The sequence below is a fragment of the Rutilus rutilus genome (assembly GCF_951802725.1).
Source record: "Rutilus rutilus genome assembly, chromosome: 10".
Classification (NCBI taxonomy): Eukaryota; Metazoa; Chordata; class Actinopteri; order Cypriniformes; family Leuciscidae; genus Rutilus; species Rutilus rutilus.
The window spans coordinates 24,069,656-24,086,664 of NC_140215.1; the positions used below are offsets into that span (position 1 = coordinate 24,069,656).

The 17,009-nt window shown below is 37.0% G+C and overlaps 2 protein-coding genes across 6 annotated transcripts in view; one reads left to right on the plus strand and one right to left on the minus strand.

Annotated features, from left to right (window-relative positions):
- The first annotated feature begins 2,815 nt into the window (after window positions 1-2,815).
- LOC311298079 (uncharacterized protein) lies at window positions 2,816-15,831 on the plus strand. 5 transcript variants are annotated; one of them, XM_084420722.1, is made up of 8 exons: window positions 2,816-2,911; window positions 3,000-3,531; window positions 5,851-6,294; window positions 11,330-11,377; window positions 11,480-11,694; window positions 11,775-11,934; window positions 12,180-12,297; window positions 13,908-15,749. In XM_084420722.1, exons 2-7 carry the CDS (start codon window positions 3,021-3,023, stop codon window positions 12,281-12,283), a joined length of 1,482 nt encoding a protein of 493 aa, XP_084276848.1. In that variant the 5' UTR covers window positions 2,816-2,911; window positions 3,000-3,020; the 3' UTR covers window positions 12,284-12,297; window positions 13,908-15,749. The 5 variants fall into 5 exon arrangements, with proteins under 5 accessions (XP_084276848.1, XP_084276847.1, XP_084276850.1 ...); XM_084420721.1 differs by lacking the exons at window positions 11,330-11,377; window positions 11,480-11,694; window positions 11,775-11,934; window positions 12,180-12,297 and having other exon boundaries at window positions 2,827-2,911; window positions 13,908-15,831; XM_084420724.1 differs by lacking the exons at window positions 11,330-11,377; window positions 11,480-11,694; window positions 11,775-11,934; window positions 12,180-12,297; window positions 13,908-15,749 and adding an exon at window positions 8,983-9,698 and having other exon boundaries at window positions 2,827-2,911.
- The window catches only part of fer1l6 (fer-1 like family member 6), a 29,162-nt gene continuing 27,681 nt past the window's right edge, over window positions 15,529-17,009 (minus strand). Inside the window, exon 42 of the mRNA XM_084420718.1 lies at window positions 15,529-16,191. Coding sequence (XP_084276844.1) covers window positions 16,011-16,191 — 181 coding nt within the window. The 3' untranslated portion in view covers window positions 15,529-16,010. The remainder of the gene's footprint in view (window positions 16,192-17,009) is intronic.

Below are 17,009 nucleotides of genomic sequence, written 5' to 3' on the forward strand. Positions count from 1 at the left end.
AAAAAAAAAAAAAACGTTTGTCCTTTAATGTTAGTTCATGATAGTTCTTAATGTAGCTGTTATTATTAACGTTATTTTAATAGGCTATCAAAATTGACATTTGTAGAAATTTAGGCTACATATAGGCTTTAAAAGTATTGTTAGTTCATGCTAAATATTGTGTGGGATAGTGTTTATGGCTACACAACCTGTTCCAGGCAAGCCTACATTAAACACACAATGCTTCCTTGGAGAGACTATAATCCACTTTTCCTTAATTCTTATCTTTTAAATTGATTACTGACTGAAATCAACGATTCATGATTAATGTTTCAATCAAGATCGATGCATCAGGATTTGTAATCGCTGCATCCAACAACAAAAAAAGGTAGTCGATCGTTACACCACTAGAGCTAATTGTACCACTCGATTCATTTCGTCGTTGATAGTGTTGCCAGAAAAATGCTTAGTCTGGGGTTGCCATAAACAGACCGAAAACAATGATTGGACAAACATTTTTTGGTCCTGTGACTTACACAGATGATGTAAGTTACTGTTTTAATATTTTAGACCACTTCTATTATTGATTGCTATCATCAAGATGTGATGAGAAGAGAATTTCAACCAGTATAACAAAAAGTGTTAATGAAAATGCCTAACTTTAAGTTAGTCCAACATAAAAAAATGACCCCATTATTTTAATAGCCTGACTTTTAATAGTGTAACTCCGAAAAAAAATGTTCAATATGGGCCTGAAGTTTATTTACTTTTCCCCCTTATAGCCTATACTTGCAAACTAACTTTTCACAGTGCATTTTGTGATGGTATTTCTGCCATCTTACCCTGGTCGCCTGGTGATGTAGCCTACATGCATGCAAAAATGCCATCTCCATAAAGCATGAGTGTTATGTACGTTATGTATTCAGCCAGCATCACTATTAGGTGCGTTCCATTCGACCGTAAGTGGACGGCGAAGTGAACTTATTTCGCCATCTTAAGTGAGATTCCAATCCGAAGGGAGCGAACATGTTTAGTTCGAAGGGCACTGCAAACGGCATAGGGAATAAGGGAACATCGATACATCACTTCACAGGAAGAGAATAGCGAAAATCACCCAACTGCCATTGATCACCGCGTCACCAGTCTAGCAGTAGCAGTTTTAACATTAAGTGACATGGCATCTGACGCACAGAAGCCAATGGCACATGTCACTAGCGTATTGGCACATCCGGTGGCACATCCGGTCTTCATTGGCATGTGCCAGTTTTAACATTAAGTGACATGGCATCTGACGCACAGAAGCCAATGGCACATGTCACTATGCGTATTGGCACATCCGGTGGCACATCCGGTCTTCATTGGAATGTGCCAGTGGATAGTGGCATGTGTCAGTGGTGGATAGTGGCATATATGTGTCACTGACATTGCGACACACTGACACTGACATGACACCTGACTGACACCAAGTCGCGGAACATGTCACCGTGTTGTTGCGACACCTCCAGTACTGACTGACAGATTAATCGAACACCTATAGCCTACTGACCTAATTGTGGCACAAAATCCAAAATAAATAGCCTAATTTTGTGATATTTAAAATATCAATTAAACGAATTAAAGTGCATTAATATTTTTTCAAACGTGTTATTTGTGTCACGTCTGTATTTGATTGGTATACCACTGAATGTTTTGTAATACCAGTAAGTGCTACTTTATGTTGTTTATCTGGCAAAGTCACAAACTGCCCATTCTAGGAAAGACACGAAATAAATCAATCATGGGTCATTACGAATAACGTATTAACAGTCGCGCCCGTTACTGTAAACCTTTATTTTTGCGTGATGCTGCACAGACGCACGCCAGTAGGTGTCAGTATAAGTGAGTGTAACTCGGTGTAACTGGCCAGCGCAAGACGTGACACAAATAACACGTTTGAAAAAATATTAATGCACTTTAATTCGTTTAATTGATATTTTAAATATCACAAAATTAGGCTATTTATTTTGGATTTTGTGCCACAATTAGGTCAGTAGGCTATAGGTGTTCGATTAATCTGTCAGTCAGTACTGGAGGTGTCGCAACAACACGGTGACATGTTCCGCGACTCGGTGTCAGTCAGGTGTCATGTCAGTGTCAGTGTGTCGCGATGTAAGTGACACATGCCACTATCCACTGGCAAATGCCTATGAAGACCGGATGTGCCACCGGATGTGCCAATACGCATAGTGACATGTGCCATTAGCTTCTGTGCGTCAGATGCCATGTCACTTATACCGCCTAGAGCAGATGAGCCGTTGGAAGAGATTTAAAATTTAAAATGAAAAAATATTTAAGCGGCTCTGAGTTTACGTATGCATTTGAGAATTCATAAATATTGTTATTATTACACAAACTAGTATTTATTAATGTTACATTTCCATTGTCTATTGTATGAATATCTAAATAAATAAAGTTGTGAGAATCAGCTGCTGTCATTTTTTTATTTGACTTTATTTACCTCAGGAATGTTTGCTATGCAGCTGCGCGTGGGAAAGAAAGCGCAACGAGATGAGACCTCTACAGTTACTAAGACCATAAGAGCACATTTATATATAGATAACCAAATCAAAATGTATTTTCATATTCAATGACAGTTACATTTATTTGTGTTGTATCATAATCCGCACGACCCCTTGGTTGCCTTTCTTTGGTGACGTTGCAGGGCATTCCAAATGAGCGATTATTGTCAGCGAAGTCCACTTCAACTGATGTACCCTGTTCAGGGAGTAGTGCACACTGCGTAGGGACCCTGTCGAATGGAACGCACCTTATATGCTTCCTACTGAGGGTTCATGTAACGTTACTCCTGCTGAACCGGATGTGATTCCTGCTCCGTCTCAGTGTTGTCGTTGCGTGGCCAATCAATGGCGGACGGAGTCTGTGCGTTTGTCTGGTAAACGTAGACTACGTTTTGCACAAAATACAGACCTACTTGTATACAAATCGGGCATTAAAATATTTTTGTCGCCTTTTCGACCCAGCTCAGATCTGCGCCCGCCAGCATGGATGTGAATTTGACCATCTCTCTGATGCGGGGCCAAATGGGCGCTGTCATAGAGAAAGCCGTGAACGTCGCGGTGGAGACCGTGTTAGGAGAGATGATCCGGGTGGTCGGGCTCAAATTTGAGGAGATCAAACGAGAGATGACCGCTAAAGAGAAAGAGAATGAGAACATCCGGAGAATGTTGGAGACGTCTCGCTGTCAGATGAAAACAATGCGCAAGTACATTAGCGTCCTGGCTGCTAAAGACGCCAACCATAGACTGTATCATGGAGATGGAGACATGGCAACATCCACAGGGATGCACTGCAGAAGAGTCCCGACGAGCACTGTGTCAGTGTGTGCCAAAGCCCCAAACCCCTGTCCCAGACCGAGAGTCAATGAACCTGCCCCTGTAGCTGGACCCTCATGGGTGAGACATCAGATGCACATGTCCAAAGAAACCTTAAGAAATGAGAATCACATTGCTGATTTCCACATTGAAGAGATCCATGGACCATCAGTTAATAAAGGTATGAAACGCCAGCTGATAAACATGTATAGGTGATGCAGTACCTTTTCATATTCCCATCATATATTAGATTAAAATAGCAAAGATGAGATATAGAAATCATGTTTGTTAGTTTTCTTTAATCAACAGTATCACAACATAAGGCTTAAATTGTTAGTTCACCCAAAAATGAAAAATATCTCATAATTTACTCACCATCAAGCCATCTAGTATATGACTTTCTTCTTTCAGCCAAACACATTCAGAGTTATATTAAAAAAATACCCAGGCTCTTCCAAGCTTTATAATGGGAGTGAATATTACCCTCAATTTTGAAGCCCAAAAAAGTAGGCCATCCAGGTACTTTTTTCCTACTCTTTTATGAATACTGTTGATTCGGACATACCACTTTTGTCACAAAACAGTTTTTCACCTACTAGCCTATATAGTAGGGAAGTATGCGATTTCGAATGCATCCCTAGACTTGTGTATGGCAATTACTGGAAGCCAGTGATTATAATTTATAAAGTTATAAATATGGATTTTTTAAATTTATTCATTTACAAAAACGCATTGCTTCAGAAGGCCTTTGTTAACCCCCTGAAGCTGTATGGATATAAAGCATGGAAGAACCAGGAGGATATTATTTAATATAGCCTAACTCTGATTGTGTTTGGCTGAATGAAGGAAGTCATATGACATATGAGTGTATATACACATATGATGATTGAGGGTGAGGAAATTATGGGATAATTAGAATTTCTGAGTGAACGAACCCTTTAATTTAAAATAATTTCATTACTTTGGTTTGAGTGAGTATTGTCACTTTTGCCGCCAAGTTAAAACTGGCAATTTATTAAGAAATATTCCAGATGGTAACTTTTTTTTTTTCTCTAATTGAAATGTTTTCTTGGGAATATCACTTTTAACTTGTACATTTCCTTTTACTTTCCATCCCGCAATCATTCTGCAACAAGAAGTGACACAATTTTTGCTGGAGACATTTCTAGCTAGGATTTTAGAAGTTGATTAGAATATTTTTGTGATGTTTTGTTGAATTATTTGGTTTGTCTTACGCTTTAAACATTCTATTATGTTTAAATAAATTACAGAAATGGGTGTGATCGTCCAGCTTTCAGCTGTCAATCCCTCACTGAGCAACTCTAGCTCTTTAATTCCATCCTGTTGGGTTTCATCTTGTTAATTTTCTTGCCATTGTGTAAATAATTTCTTAAACTACACTTTCATACACGACAATTTTTATAGCAATACTTCCTCAAATTATAACACAAGCATACTGAACTCATTTTAAAGAAGTTACAGAGCTGCGTAACAGGAGTGATCAATACTATTCCACTGTTAGTGGTGATACAAGCAAATATCGCCACAAAACAACAAACAAATGTCCACATGAATATGCAAGAAAAGCACTAAGGGGCTGTTTACATGAAGGAAGCCCTTTTATACACTACACTGTTACCTTCATAAAATATAACAAAAACAGATTCCTTTTTAAGAAGTTACAGAGATCAAAAGGTGCTGCATAACAGGAATGAACAATACTATTATCCGAATCGCAGCAATAGGTGGATACATGCAAAGGTATCTTGTTGAAAATTGATGGATTGCAGCAGGACACACACTCAACACTGTAAAGTACACTACTACTTCACAATAAATACAGTGCACAATATATATATATATAGTATATTGCACTGTGTATTTTAATTGTATCATTTAGGCCTACTCAGAGTCAGAACTAGTGGTATGCTTTTTTTTAAAGGCTTATATTGATATTTCGAACAGGGTGGTGGACTACATATACTATTTAATGATGGCACAAATGCATATTGATTATAGATTTTCTATAATCATTTATTTTATACAATATTTATTTACTATAGCCACTGCAAGTGTGCTTACATAGTCAACTTGAGAATCATTTCAAGAATCATTAATGTAATATTAGCAAAAGACGCTGCATAGTTTCAAACTGACTATTACTAGAGTTAATCAAATCTTTTGCTAATACTTATTGAAGTTTGTTCTACACCCGAAATGATGCCACTTCTTGAATTGTAACAAAAGAAAACTAACCAATATTATTTCAATCCCCATAAATGTTAGTTTAATGTTTTATTAAATATATAAGGACAGTTATGATGGGGACATGAAAACGAATTTCATTACTTAAATGACCCACTATCACTACTCAAAAGTTCAAGGAAAACAGTTTAGGAATTTTGTGATATGACTATTATTTTCAATCAGGCATTGTGAATTATACTTTTCTAATGTTTTCTCTCAACTCAACAGAAAGTGACTTTTGTTGTTTCCATAGTTGATAACTCAAGCCCTCACCTGGTGGACAGTCAGGCGCTTCTGTCTGAGACCAGTGATCCAATATGGGGTCAAACCCCTCTGGCCTCTGCAGAGACTGGGCACACAGACATGCCCGACAGCAGCGTCCTCTCGGCACCCATGATGGCAGATCCAATCATGTCATCCCAGACCACAAGCACAAGTACAGTGACCTTTGGAGCACCATCGCTGAAGATCAAACAGGAGGAGGCCGAGGTTGAAATTGTCTGTGTGAAGGATGAACCCGCTGAAGCTGGCAACATGTCTAGACTTGAATATTCCAACCCTGAACTTCATCATCAAGTGGGGGAACCAGAGCTTGGGCTCTCACTAGATCTACCTGCATCCTTCCAAGCTCTTCAGGGTCCAGGCACTTCAGCAGACCTTGCAATTCCAGCATTTATCAACATGGACCCAACCACCTGTAAGTATAAAATTAACATTTTTACACTGGTTTATTTGGGGTATTATGAACATGTAGATAGAAGAGCCTTTTCTCAGGCTTTTAAATCCCAGATATCACACATATGTCGCCAAGACATGTTTTTTAAGTATGGTTGACAAATTTTATTTTGTAAAAGCTTCAAAGAATAATTCCATTAAAAAAAAAGCTTTGTTTTTATTTTATATACTGGACAGGGGAATAATAATGACAGTATGAAGTTTTTATAAAGCTGATTTTAACAATCCTGTTTGATAAAGGGGCTATATGTAAGAATTTTTATATATGAATTGCTTTTTATATTGCCAATGTCTGAACGGCTTGTAACGAAATGTAAAAAACGAGAAATTCCCAGACTTTAGGTATTCCATGAAAGCCTGATTTTTGTGTGAAGGACTCTGTTTCGCTGGGAAAATCCAAAGGATGTGACATTTACACGCACTTCCAAGATCCTCTCTTCTGTTCAATGACACATGAAATGAATGCAAGTACACTATTCAGGATCACGCTGAAAGAGCTGTTGTGTACCGTAATGTCAATGTGTCATTCAAAGAAAAGGGATTAATTCAAACTATTGTCTCACATAGCCTGATCTATAGTCTCAAATATACTTTAAAATTACACTGTTATGATAGTTTGATTATAATGACCTCATCTGTCAACATGATGCCGGTGAATCGTAGAGCTGGGATCGTCGGTCTCAGCAGCATGGATGATTCTAGATGATTGTTAACAGTATATTGCTGCAAAGGTATTTCCAACTTTTTACTTCTAAGTGAAGAGCGAAAAAGAACTTCGCCGTGAGTATTTCAGGGCTTTGAATCACGTTCAGTCTCCTGTATGCTACTTGTGCTCGAGTGACGAGCATGGGCAATAAGTTGCTGGCTGCAGTTCACTTAACGGCCACCGGTGTTGCTAATAACAAGGGTTTCTGAATTCTACATATAGCCCCTTTAATACAGCAAGATGAATGCTAACCATCGGAGTATATTGCAGCAGTGGTTTTTTAATAAGGAATACAACGGTTCAGTTCACCCAGAAATGAAGATTCTGTCACTCACTCTCATGGCGTTCCAAACCCATACGATTTTTGTTCATCTTTAAAACACAAATGTAGATATTTTTTATAAAATCAGAGAAAATAAATAAATTGCAAGTCATTTGAAGACGCGATTTATACGATGAACAGATCTAATTTAGTTTTTTTTTAATATACATAAGCAGTGAACATACAAATAGAGCTCTGAAACATGGTAAACGGAAGCTCAAACGTACGTGCTTGACATTCAATTACATCTATTCATTACATAAAGCGATCGTGACTCTTCAGAAGACTTTGGTTAACCCGCTTGATACATATGGATTTCTTTTATGATCCATTTATGAACGTTTTAAAGCATCAGAGTTTTGGGTGAATAGTCTTTCAAAGGAGGGACAGAAGTCAATCAGATTTAATTTTTTTTTTTTTATCTTCATTTGTGTCCTGAAGATGAATGGAGGTCTTATGGGTTTGGAATGGCATGCAGTTGAGTAAATGATGACAGAATTTTTAACAAGCCTTTTAAACTTGTTTTTCAAAATTCTAATTAAACTGCAAGAAATGTAAAGTTCTGATCTGTGGTCAAACTGATTTTGCTGAAGTGGAAGTGCACCAAAAAAGATTTTGAAAATGACAGAGTGCTTCACTTTAAGGCAATCAAGACAAAGCTTTTATAATTACGTAAAAACTAGTGTAACCATGTAGAATTAACCAATAAAACCAATAAAATACAAAAATTTACTTACTCTCATTTCATTAAAAAACTGTATGACTTCGTGACTGTATGACACAAATATCCTAAAACAACATCTAAGGGATATTCAACCATTTTTTCCGAGAAAATATTTCTGAGAAATTATCTGAACGTGTGGTTAGTGGTATATTTTTGCTTTGACACTTGGTTTTGATTGTGTGGTCCAAGCCCGTCGGCCACAGACCTCTGTTCGCATTGTTTGACTCTGAACTGAGGTCCGTGAGCACTAGCAGCAACCGCTGTTTACTACTGTAGCAAGAAGAAAACTTAAAGGCACTAAAAATGGAAATCATGGTTATCTTCACCAGTACCAATGGTTTGTCACTTTGGTTTTACAATCAAAACTTACAAACACCCTGCCATGGATATGTTGCGAAAGAGATGCAAAAAGTGAAAGTTGCTTTCTGAAGGCAATTTCTACAGAAGAGCAGCGGTGAGAAATTCATGAGCTGTTCATAATCACAACTTAGGCTGTATTGCCTTAATACCAGTTGCAAAAGTGTACTGCGATCCACATGAACTGTACCTTACCTGTTTTTTAATAGGTTAGGATTTCAAAGCTCAATACTCAGTTTTGCGGTCTGAGGAATTTGGTGTATGGCAGTGACGCTGATGCTGTTATAAGCCATTTTTAGTCTTACACTGAACTTCAACCCTGTAACACAGAATTAAGGTTTGAAAATTACAAGGTTGAAATGGTCATTTTTCAACCTAAACATTTTCTTTGAATAACAGAATCAATATTGACAGTACTCACAAAAGGCTCATTGTACATATGATGAATTCATACATATCAAGTCATGCTGAGTTTAAAGAATCTATTCATTTGGAATAAGGAGAAGCTGAGCAAGTCTTCACATTGGATTCCTTTTTTCAGACTCTGTAATGGCAAAAACAGCTGCTGAAAAACAGAGAGCATACAGGGCGAGAAGGGATGCTGATCCTGACCGCAGGGAAAGGTACCTCCGAACTGAGCGAGAGAGGTGGAGAAGAGATGTTGAGACAGGGAAAAAGAAGAGAATTGGTGACTTGTGTGAGAAGGCTCAGAGATGGAGGCGCAAGCAGTGGAGAGAAGCCAAAGAACGACAGAAGAGGAAACCATTTTTCAAAATAATTGCCTCCCCTCCAGACAGCCCCGAACCTAGTCTGATGGTGTTACTGCAACCCCGAAGAGGACCGCAGACAGACTGACAAGTCAGGGTCAGGACGTCCCAGGTGCAACTCTTCATGGCCTTATCTAAACCAGCATAGCCTTAAAAGTGAGGTGATCATAAAAGCACTTGAGTCCATCAACATTGAGGCTCCATCGGGTGGTCATTCGGGCACCCAGTAAAATGACTTGAGACCAAGTCAATGAGCTGTACAATATTTCAGATGTAACTGAAAGAGAGAGCGGATGACTGAGATTCTGGGTAATCCATTGTTTATGATGGATCTTAACCTCCACTGACTGAACCTTGTGACATCTTGACATTTAAATTCACAAAGATGGGCCATGCTAAATGAATATGTTACTCTTTGTATTACATGTGTTCTGCTATGAGGTACTTTGTAATGAGTGGTCAAAATTGAAATAAATGAATTCATTAATGTATGATTGAATCGATTAATGTATATTTCATTAACAGTAGACACTTCAACCCTGTTATCATTTTCAACTCTGTTGAATTGGATTCAGCCCTGTTACGTTTTTCCCCCCATCTTTGTGTTTTTGTAATATTCTGCATATTTAGAGAGTATCTGAAGTAACCAGTAAATTAAATATTTCATGATTTGCAAAAGAACTGAATATCTTTAGAAAACTGAATCATGTGTTAAACTGTAACAGGAATTTTTTTTTTTTTCTTTCTTTTTTTGCAATGAACAAATAACTTGGTAATTTGGTAACTTGGTAAATATTTCTTCTTGAAACCAGCAATACTATTTTCATGCAATAATGAATGTTGATTATCTCATGAAAACGGTATTTAAATGTTTTATTTGAGGCCAAGTACACAGGGCATCCATTTCTGAGAGTTTTTGTTTACTGTAAGACCTTGACAGTTACATCATTCAATTTTTCATAGCACAGGCCAGATCATGGAATACTTTGTTCAAAACATTTTTTAAAGGAGCTTTCAGTGAATGAGACTGATAATATTCATGTTAAAATTGTCAGAATCACGTTTTAATACACATCGCAAGTCATTCAGTGAAGGGGAATCACAAGAGAAATGCATCAACATGAACAGGTGAGTCTAACTGCTTTACTTGAACTTTAAAAGGTCACCGTGTTTATCATATATTGAGACTTCTAATTACTGAACCGACATTTATGGTTTTAAGACCATTTGTTTTATTTCAGTAAATTTTTTAACATTTCAGAAGTGTTTTTTAAATTTATACTATTTCAAGGTATGTTAATATAGGTTTGGATAAGATAAATTGGTGTTTGGTGTTTTAAGCCCCCAACGGCGCCTTCCAGGCAGCGAGGGGATGGGTAGGTTTAAGGTTGAGGGTAGGGTTAGCTGCCTCTAGGGAGCCATTGGGGGCTTAAAACACCATCGAGCAGATAAATTATTGTAAAGGTAACAGGGCTGATGGTAACAGAGTTCAGCTAGACAAGGAAAGGTCATGGCACTATATGCTTATTGAGAGAATTGAATGTGAAAACTTTACATTTTCAATAATCAGACCAGCGTTTACTGTACAAAATGGTAACAGGGTTGAAAGAAGCATAAAAAGGAAACATGTCCTTGCAGAGTTGATGTTGCCATATAGACCAAATCCTATAATCTATGACGCAATCTAAATAAGAGTTAGGAGAGCGTTATGATGGCAACAGGGTTGACATGTAACCTGAGGACACACCTTCAACTTAAATTGAAAATATATATTAAGAATAAAGGCTTAATTCTAGCCTTTACTTGTTCTTATCTTATGTGTGTGTTCGCTAAGCAGAAAGAAGTTGAAAAGAAAGCTGGGGACCGACAGACAGACAAAGAACATTCAAACTATTGTCTGATCTTCGTTTTCAAAAATACCTGTAATTATGCATAGTGAAAGTATTCCTCGTTAAAGTCATTGCTTACAAACAAATTGAAGTTTGGGTCAGTTTTATTTTTTCTTTGATTAAATCGTTTAATTTCAGCTGCTTTTCAACATGAATCTAACAACAATTCAATTTCTTTGTTTTTCTGAAATGGAAAATTTGAAGTTTTAATGTTTGTAAATTTGTTTTACAGCCATGTCAGATGCGAGCCCAGAGAGTTTTGAAAATAATAAATGTACAGGTAAGTTTAATCCCTTCATTTACAATGTCGAGTTAAGCTCATACATTTATAAAGGTTTACTGTTCAGTGTCAGTCCCAGCTAAAACACCTGTGGTATTGCAGCTGACGAGAGGGCTATTCTTGAGTGGCAGGGAGAAATGGACTGGAAAATCAACCACCTGACTGCATTGGTTCAGTGTCTTGTGGGAAACAAGCACTTTGAACCCCCGCTGCAGATGGAGGATGAAGACAAGGATTGTGTCTTGCCTCTGATGTCAATGGAGGATCTTGACCGGTTGGAGCAAACACTTCTAGACAAAGGGAAAATGCAAAAATTGGTACGATTCTTTGGAATTATATAAATAAAACAGTTTTTGGTGAATTTTTATTTACATGCTATATTCAATCTCTGTTTTAGGTGAACAGATTGTCTGTTAGTGGAGGTCAAACTATGAAAAAGACCGTGGGGAGAATTTGCAACAAGGTCTTTGCCTCAAACGTGGCCAAACAGCTCAATTGGTGCGGACGTGGAGACAAGCGAGGCTTGAGAAAAACAAATATTGGAGTACTAATAATAGGTATGTCCAAAACGAATGGAATTCTTTTAAGAATAAAAGTATTGTAGTGATATCTCAGTCAATTCACATATGAATACATTGTAATTTGAACATTTGCAATGAATTGCTCTAGAACTTGTTCCACTTGTGCTGACTTACAATTGCATACATAAACACAGTCTGTTCAGGTAAAGTTCAGTAATAAATGAAATAAAAATGTTGTTTTGTTTCTTTGTAAACTAATAACCTATCTATTTAACATACAGCTGCAGCTATGAGGAACAGCGCCCTCCTGACTCCCACAGAAGCAGAGGCAGAGAAATGCATCAAAGACTACCTGCGTTTGGCCCCAGGAAGGACATCCTCCTAATCTATTGTAAAAATGTCAGTTTTGATTTATACATTACTTGTACAAAAAATTACTGTAATGCATACTGTTAAATAAATATTTTAATAACTACTTGATCTATTGTTCAGAAGTAGTAAATTAGGGTTATTAAAGTGTCCAGAGTCAAGTGTCCATTTTTTAAAATCATCATTTTTAAAACATCAGGATTTTAGGTAAGGATATTAGACGAGGCTTAAGCCTAAAATGCATGTTTGAGCTGTTTTTACAGAAACAGACTTGCACTGGCATATCTTAAAATATGTCAGTGCCATTGTTTTGTCTCAAGATGCACACATTTATAAAAGCTTCTCACAGTTTAGTGGCAAATTAAAAGTGATTTTATCTATCTATCGTATCTATCTATCTATCGTATCTATCTATCGTATCTATCTATCTATCTATCTATCTATCTATCTATCTATCGTATCTATCTATCGTATCTATCTATCTATATATATATATATATATATATATATATATATATATATATATATATATATATATATATATAGATATATATAGATAGATAGATAGATAGATAGATATATAGAAACATTTAAAAGTATATTAATTATCATATATAATTATATGGGGGGTTGAATCATTTTGAACACAAATATTTAGAGCCAGTTGGATTTTTCTTTTCATTTCTCATCATCTTAACATTCTCAGAATCACACATACAAATATGTATTAGAAAACTTCTATAATAGTTTACTGATGCCTCTGTTAAATTGTTTTCATACAATTTTGTTCTTGGCAGCAAAATGTCTTGCAGGTCAAGGGGGTTTAATTATTTTGATTGCAACTGTAAATGTCCTAATTGAACTAAGGCCTAGTCCTGGCTTAATCTAAGCCTTGTCTGTGAAACCGGGCCTAAGAAGTTTAAACTTTTCCCATGATGTGAAAATTACAAATATTCCATGTAATCTTTCAAGTATTATCATATAAATAAAAAAAATCCCCTATAAAACTAGGTCAGGCTATATTGTAAAACCAAATACATTCTAAAAACGTAGATATCTTGGCTTTTGTGAATCTGAAACTTGCTCAGCAAACATTGATAAGAAGATACTTGAGGTTACAGTTATCAGGAAACTGACAGGATGTGATGTTGCAATAAGCAGCCAAAGCAGTTTTCAGGAGAGGAAAAAGCTGACGTGTAACCGCACATGTAGAAGCGGCGTATGCACGGAATCACAACAGATCTGCCGGTTTGTGAGTTTCATATGAATTGTGTGATTCATTTAAGTGATTATTTTGTGCCCTGTGACTCTGAACATGTGGCATAGTCTTAAAGTGAACACTGCCTGCTTAATAATGTGTTATAATAAGCTTCCAAAGGCTTCTGTATTATTTCACTGTGCATCTCTTTAGGTATCTATATTTTACCTTTTAGTTCTTACTCGATCATATAGTAGTTTTGAGATGGGCTTTCAGTTGGCCTAGGTCAATATTGAGTACTTATGAGCGTTAATGTAGATGATATTAACATCATATAAAATAATAACATGCTGCTATTGTTTGAAATAGTGGCTCAAAATTTGGTGAGGTTCAAATATTTGTATTAATATATTTAATCTCTCACCTCTCTGCCCATATTTAGATGACGACTCTCAGCTGTGTGTGGCAGGGGTCCAAAAGCAGGTGCGTCCGAGACGTAAGGACCTGAACCTGTATGAAGAGTACAAACGCAGCAGAACTCTGAGTCTAAGAGGCCGGAACACAAACCGAGGGCTTGGTACAAACCGACGGCGTGAGCTGGATCAGACTTTACCACAGGCTCTACTTGCAGACCTGGTAAGGGAACGAAGAGAAAAGACTCGCCTTCGAGTGGCCCGCTGGCGTGCCAAACGCAAACTACAAGCCTGTTTGATGGCCTCGCAGGCTGCGCAGTTTAACAGCGCTCCAGTGCAGAGTTCACCTGCCCAGCGGGGCGGCCTGATCTCCTCCCGCAGGCGAGGCGGGTTGACTGCGCAGCGAGGTGGGCTTGGATTGAGAAGGGGACTGTCCGAGGCTGGGACATATAACCTGCTGCTGCAGTTCGGGCCCAGTCCTACCCAATCAGCACCAACACACAGCATCAATGAGGGTATGATGCCCTCAGCGCTATCACAGAACAGACCAACTTACCAATGATGCAGTGTTTACTTGCTGGCAGAAACTCACACTAAGTAATGGTGGAACTTGGAAAAAAAGTTGTCAAATGGTTAATAATGTTTCTAAAACTACAACTTGCAAACCGAAACCCCATACTGATTTGTGAAAACTTAAATTAAATAATTCAACTTTTGGCTTTGCAAACTCAACCAACAATTCTACCCAATTAGATTACATTAAGCATTTAACAACCGTGACTGTATAATAAAATACTTTCTACAATAAACTGTGCTGAATAAAATGTAAATGGGAAAAGTACAAAACATATTGTCCAAGGATATTGTGATCATCAGTGAAGAAATTTCACTCTGCAATCATGTTAACATGAATGTCCTAGGTATGTTGGCCCACGTAGCTTGTTGAAATGTTTTTGACTGCAGTGTTCAGAGTGTTTTTAAATAATTATTTGGTCTATTCGTTAAAATATATCCATGTTCATCATTGTGGCCTAAATTTTTCTAGCAAATGGCATCGTTGGCTATAACTATGACAGTTATTGATCAGATCATTTTGTATGACAGTGTTTTCTCAACGAGCACACAGTGCAAGTTTGCTGTATAAGCAGATTAGTGTGTTTGATTTTGAGCAGACAAACGTGGTTTAACAGACACTTGTGTAAAAAGTGGTGAGTGCTGTTTATAGTGTCGGGAAATGAGTCTCTGTTTTGGTGGCTGATGTAATGGTATGTTTTGGTAAGAAAAGGTTTTACTGATAAAATGCTCACACATATAGTTATCTAGGTAATGGGGAAAACTTGTAAACCAAGAACTGGATCAGTTTTGGTATCGATTCATTTACAGCGATCAGCGAAGGTTTTTTTTTTTTTTTTAACCACAGTGTCTTACTAAAAAACGTGCAATAAGGCATTGTGACGGTTGCTTCCATAATTCAGCAGCTCAGGACCAAAAGCCACAATACTACATTAACATTTCACACTTAGTATTTTTTTTTTTTTTTTTTGGAAAAGATTACATTTAATTCATAGTATTCTGAGAAGTGACTTTGAAATTCAGTCAGCTGAGAGAAAACACACTGATATCAATATAAGGCAATACACAATGTGTTTCACAAAGACTACAAAGACATTTTATTGTAACCCTCACAACTTTACATTATCCTCGCTTGTTTTATGTAATTGTATTAACACAAATATTCATTTTTGAGTTATTAGTCATTTTTAATGTCACTACATAATCATTTCTCAAGTTTTGAGGCTCTACAGTAGGATAGTTCAACCGTTTACACTAGGATGTGATTAAAGATTAATAAACATGTTTTCTACAGTTTTCATGTGCTATGTTCAGTGTTATGCTGTTTAAAGATTATTAAATGTTTAATGTTGTGTATGTTACATTTGTTGGTGCATAATTAAATAAAATATAAGATCTTAAAATAATATAAGATTGTTCCTAAAATCAACCAAGTTATGCTCCTGAGTAATCATCTACCTGCAGAGCAAATGTTTAAATGTGTGCTTCAAGAGTTCAACAAGAAGTTACATTTGTGCTGCTCCATTGTGTCCAATGACTTTATATGGGTGTTGAATTAATTACCCATTGACTATCTTACTACTGATCGCCCCTGGTAGGGTGTAGAAGATGAGAACCAGGAACAAGATCACGATCAACAGCACCAGTCCAGCAATGATGTATTTCTTGTAGTTCCCCCAGATCAGGTGAAAGAAGCACTTGAAAGGATTCATAAACCAGGAGAAGGATGTGTCTGGGCGACTAGAGAAAAGAGAGATATTAAATAATTACAAATAATGTACAGGGTTCGCAAAATTTCAAAATCGCTGGTAGCCCTTCGGGCAGGCACTCTTCATATTTTGGTAGCCCGAAATTAATTGTACTAGCCCAAATAAAAAGACAATTTTTAATGTAGAAAATTGGTTAGGAGTCAAAACATGAATCAAAAACTTTTTCAAAACACAAATATCAACAATTGGATATAAAATAATCAAATTAGAATCATCAATACAAATATGCATCTGGTTCTAACTGAACTGAAATTTGTGTGACCAGTATATGGAACATGAATCAGTCTGTGTCTGTGGCTCAGCCCCCAATGAGGGGGATAAAAAATAAAAAAAGGTAACACTTTAGTTTAGGGTCTAATGCTCACTATTAACTAGTTTCATTAACATGCAGATGGCAGGGTTTTATCATCACTGAGGTCCCGAATGTGAGGTAGGCTAGTTAGGGAGGTTCGGGGAAAATTTAGATTTCTCTGATCTACATATGTGCATTTTAAGATGTTTTAAAGGCCAAAAAAAATGGATAACAATAACTTTAAAGCCATGTCACGCAGCTGATTATTTTTCTCTCCTCATCAGCATCACACTCTTTTTCTCTCAGAGGACACACCCTGTCTTCTGTTAGTTTAGCTACACACTTTTTTTCTCTCCTCGTCAGCATCACACTCTTTTTCTCTCAGAGGACACACCCTGTCTTCTGTTAGTTTAGCTACTCATATAGGCTTTTCATTTGTCTGTCAGTGAAGAAAGTAAACATAGGGTCAACTGATAGGTTGATTTATGAATCATTTT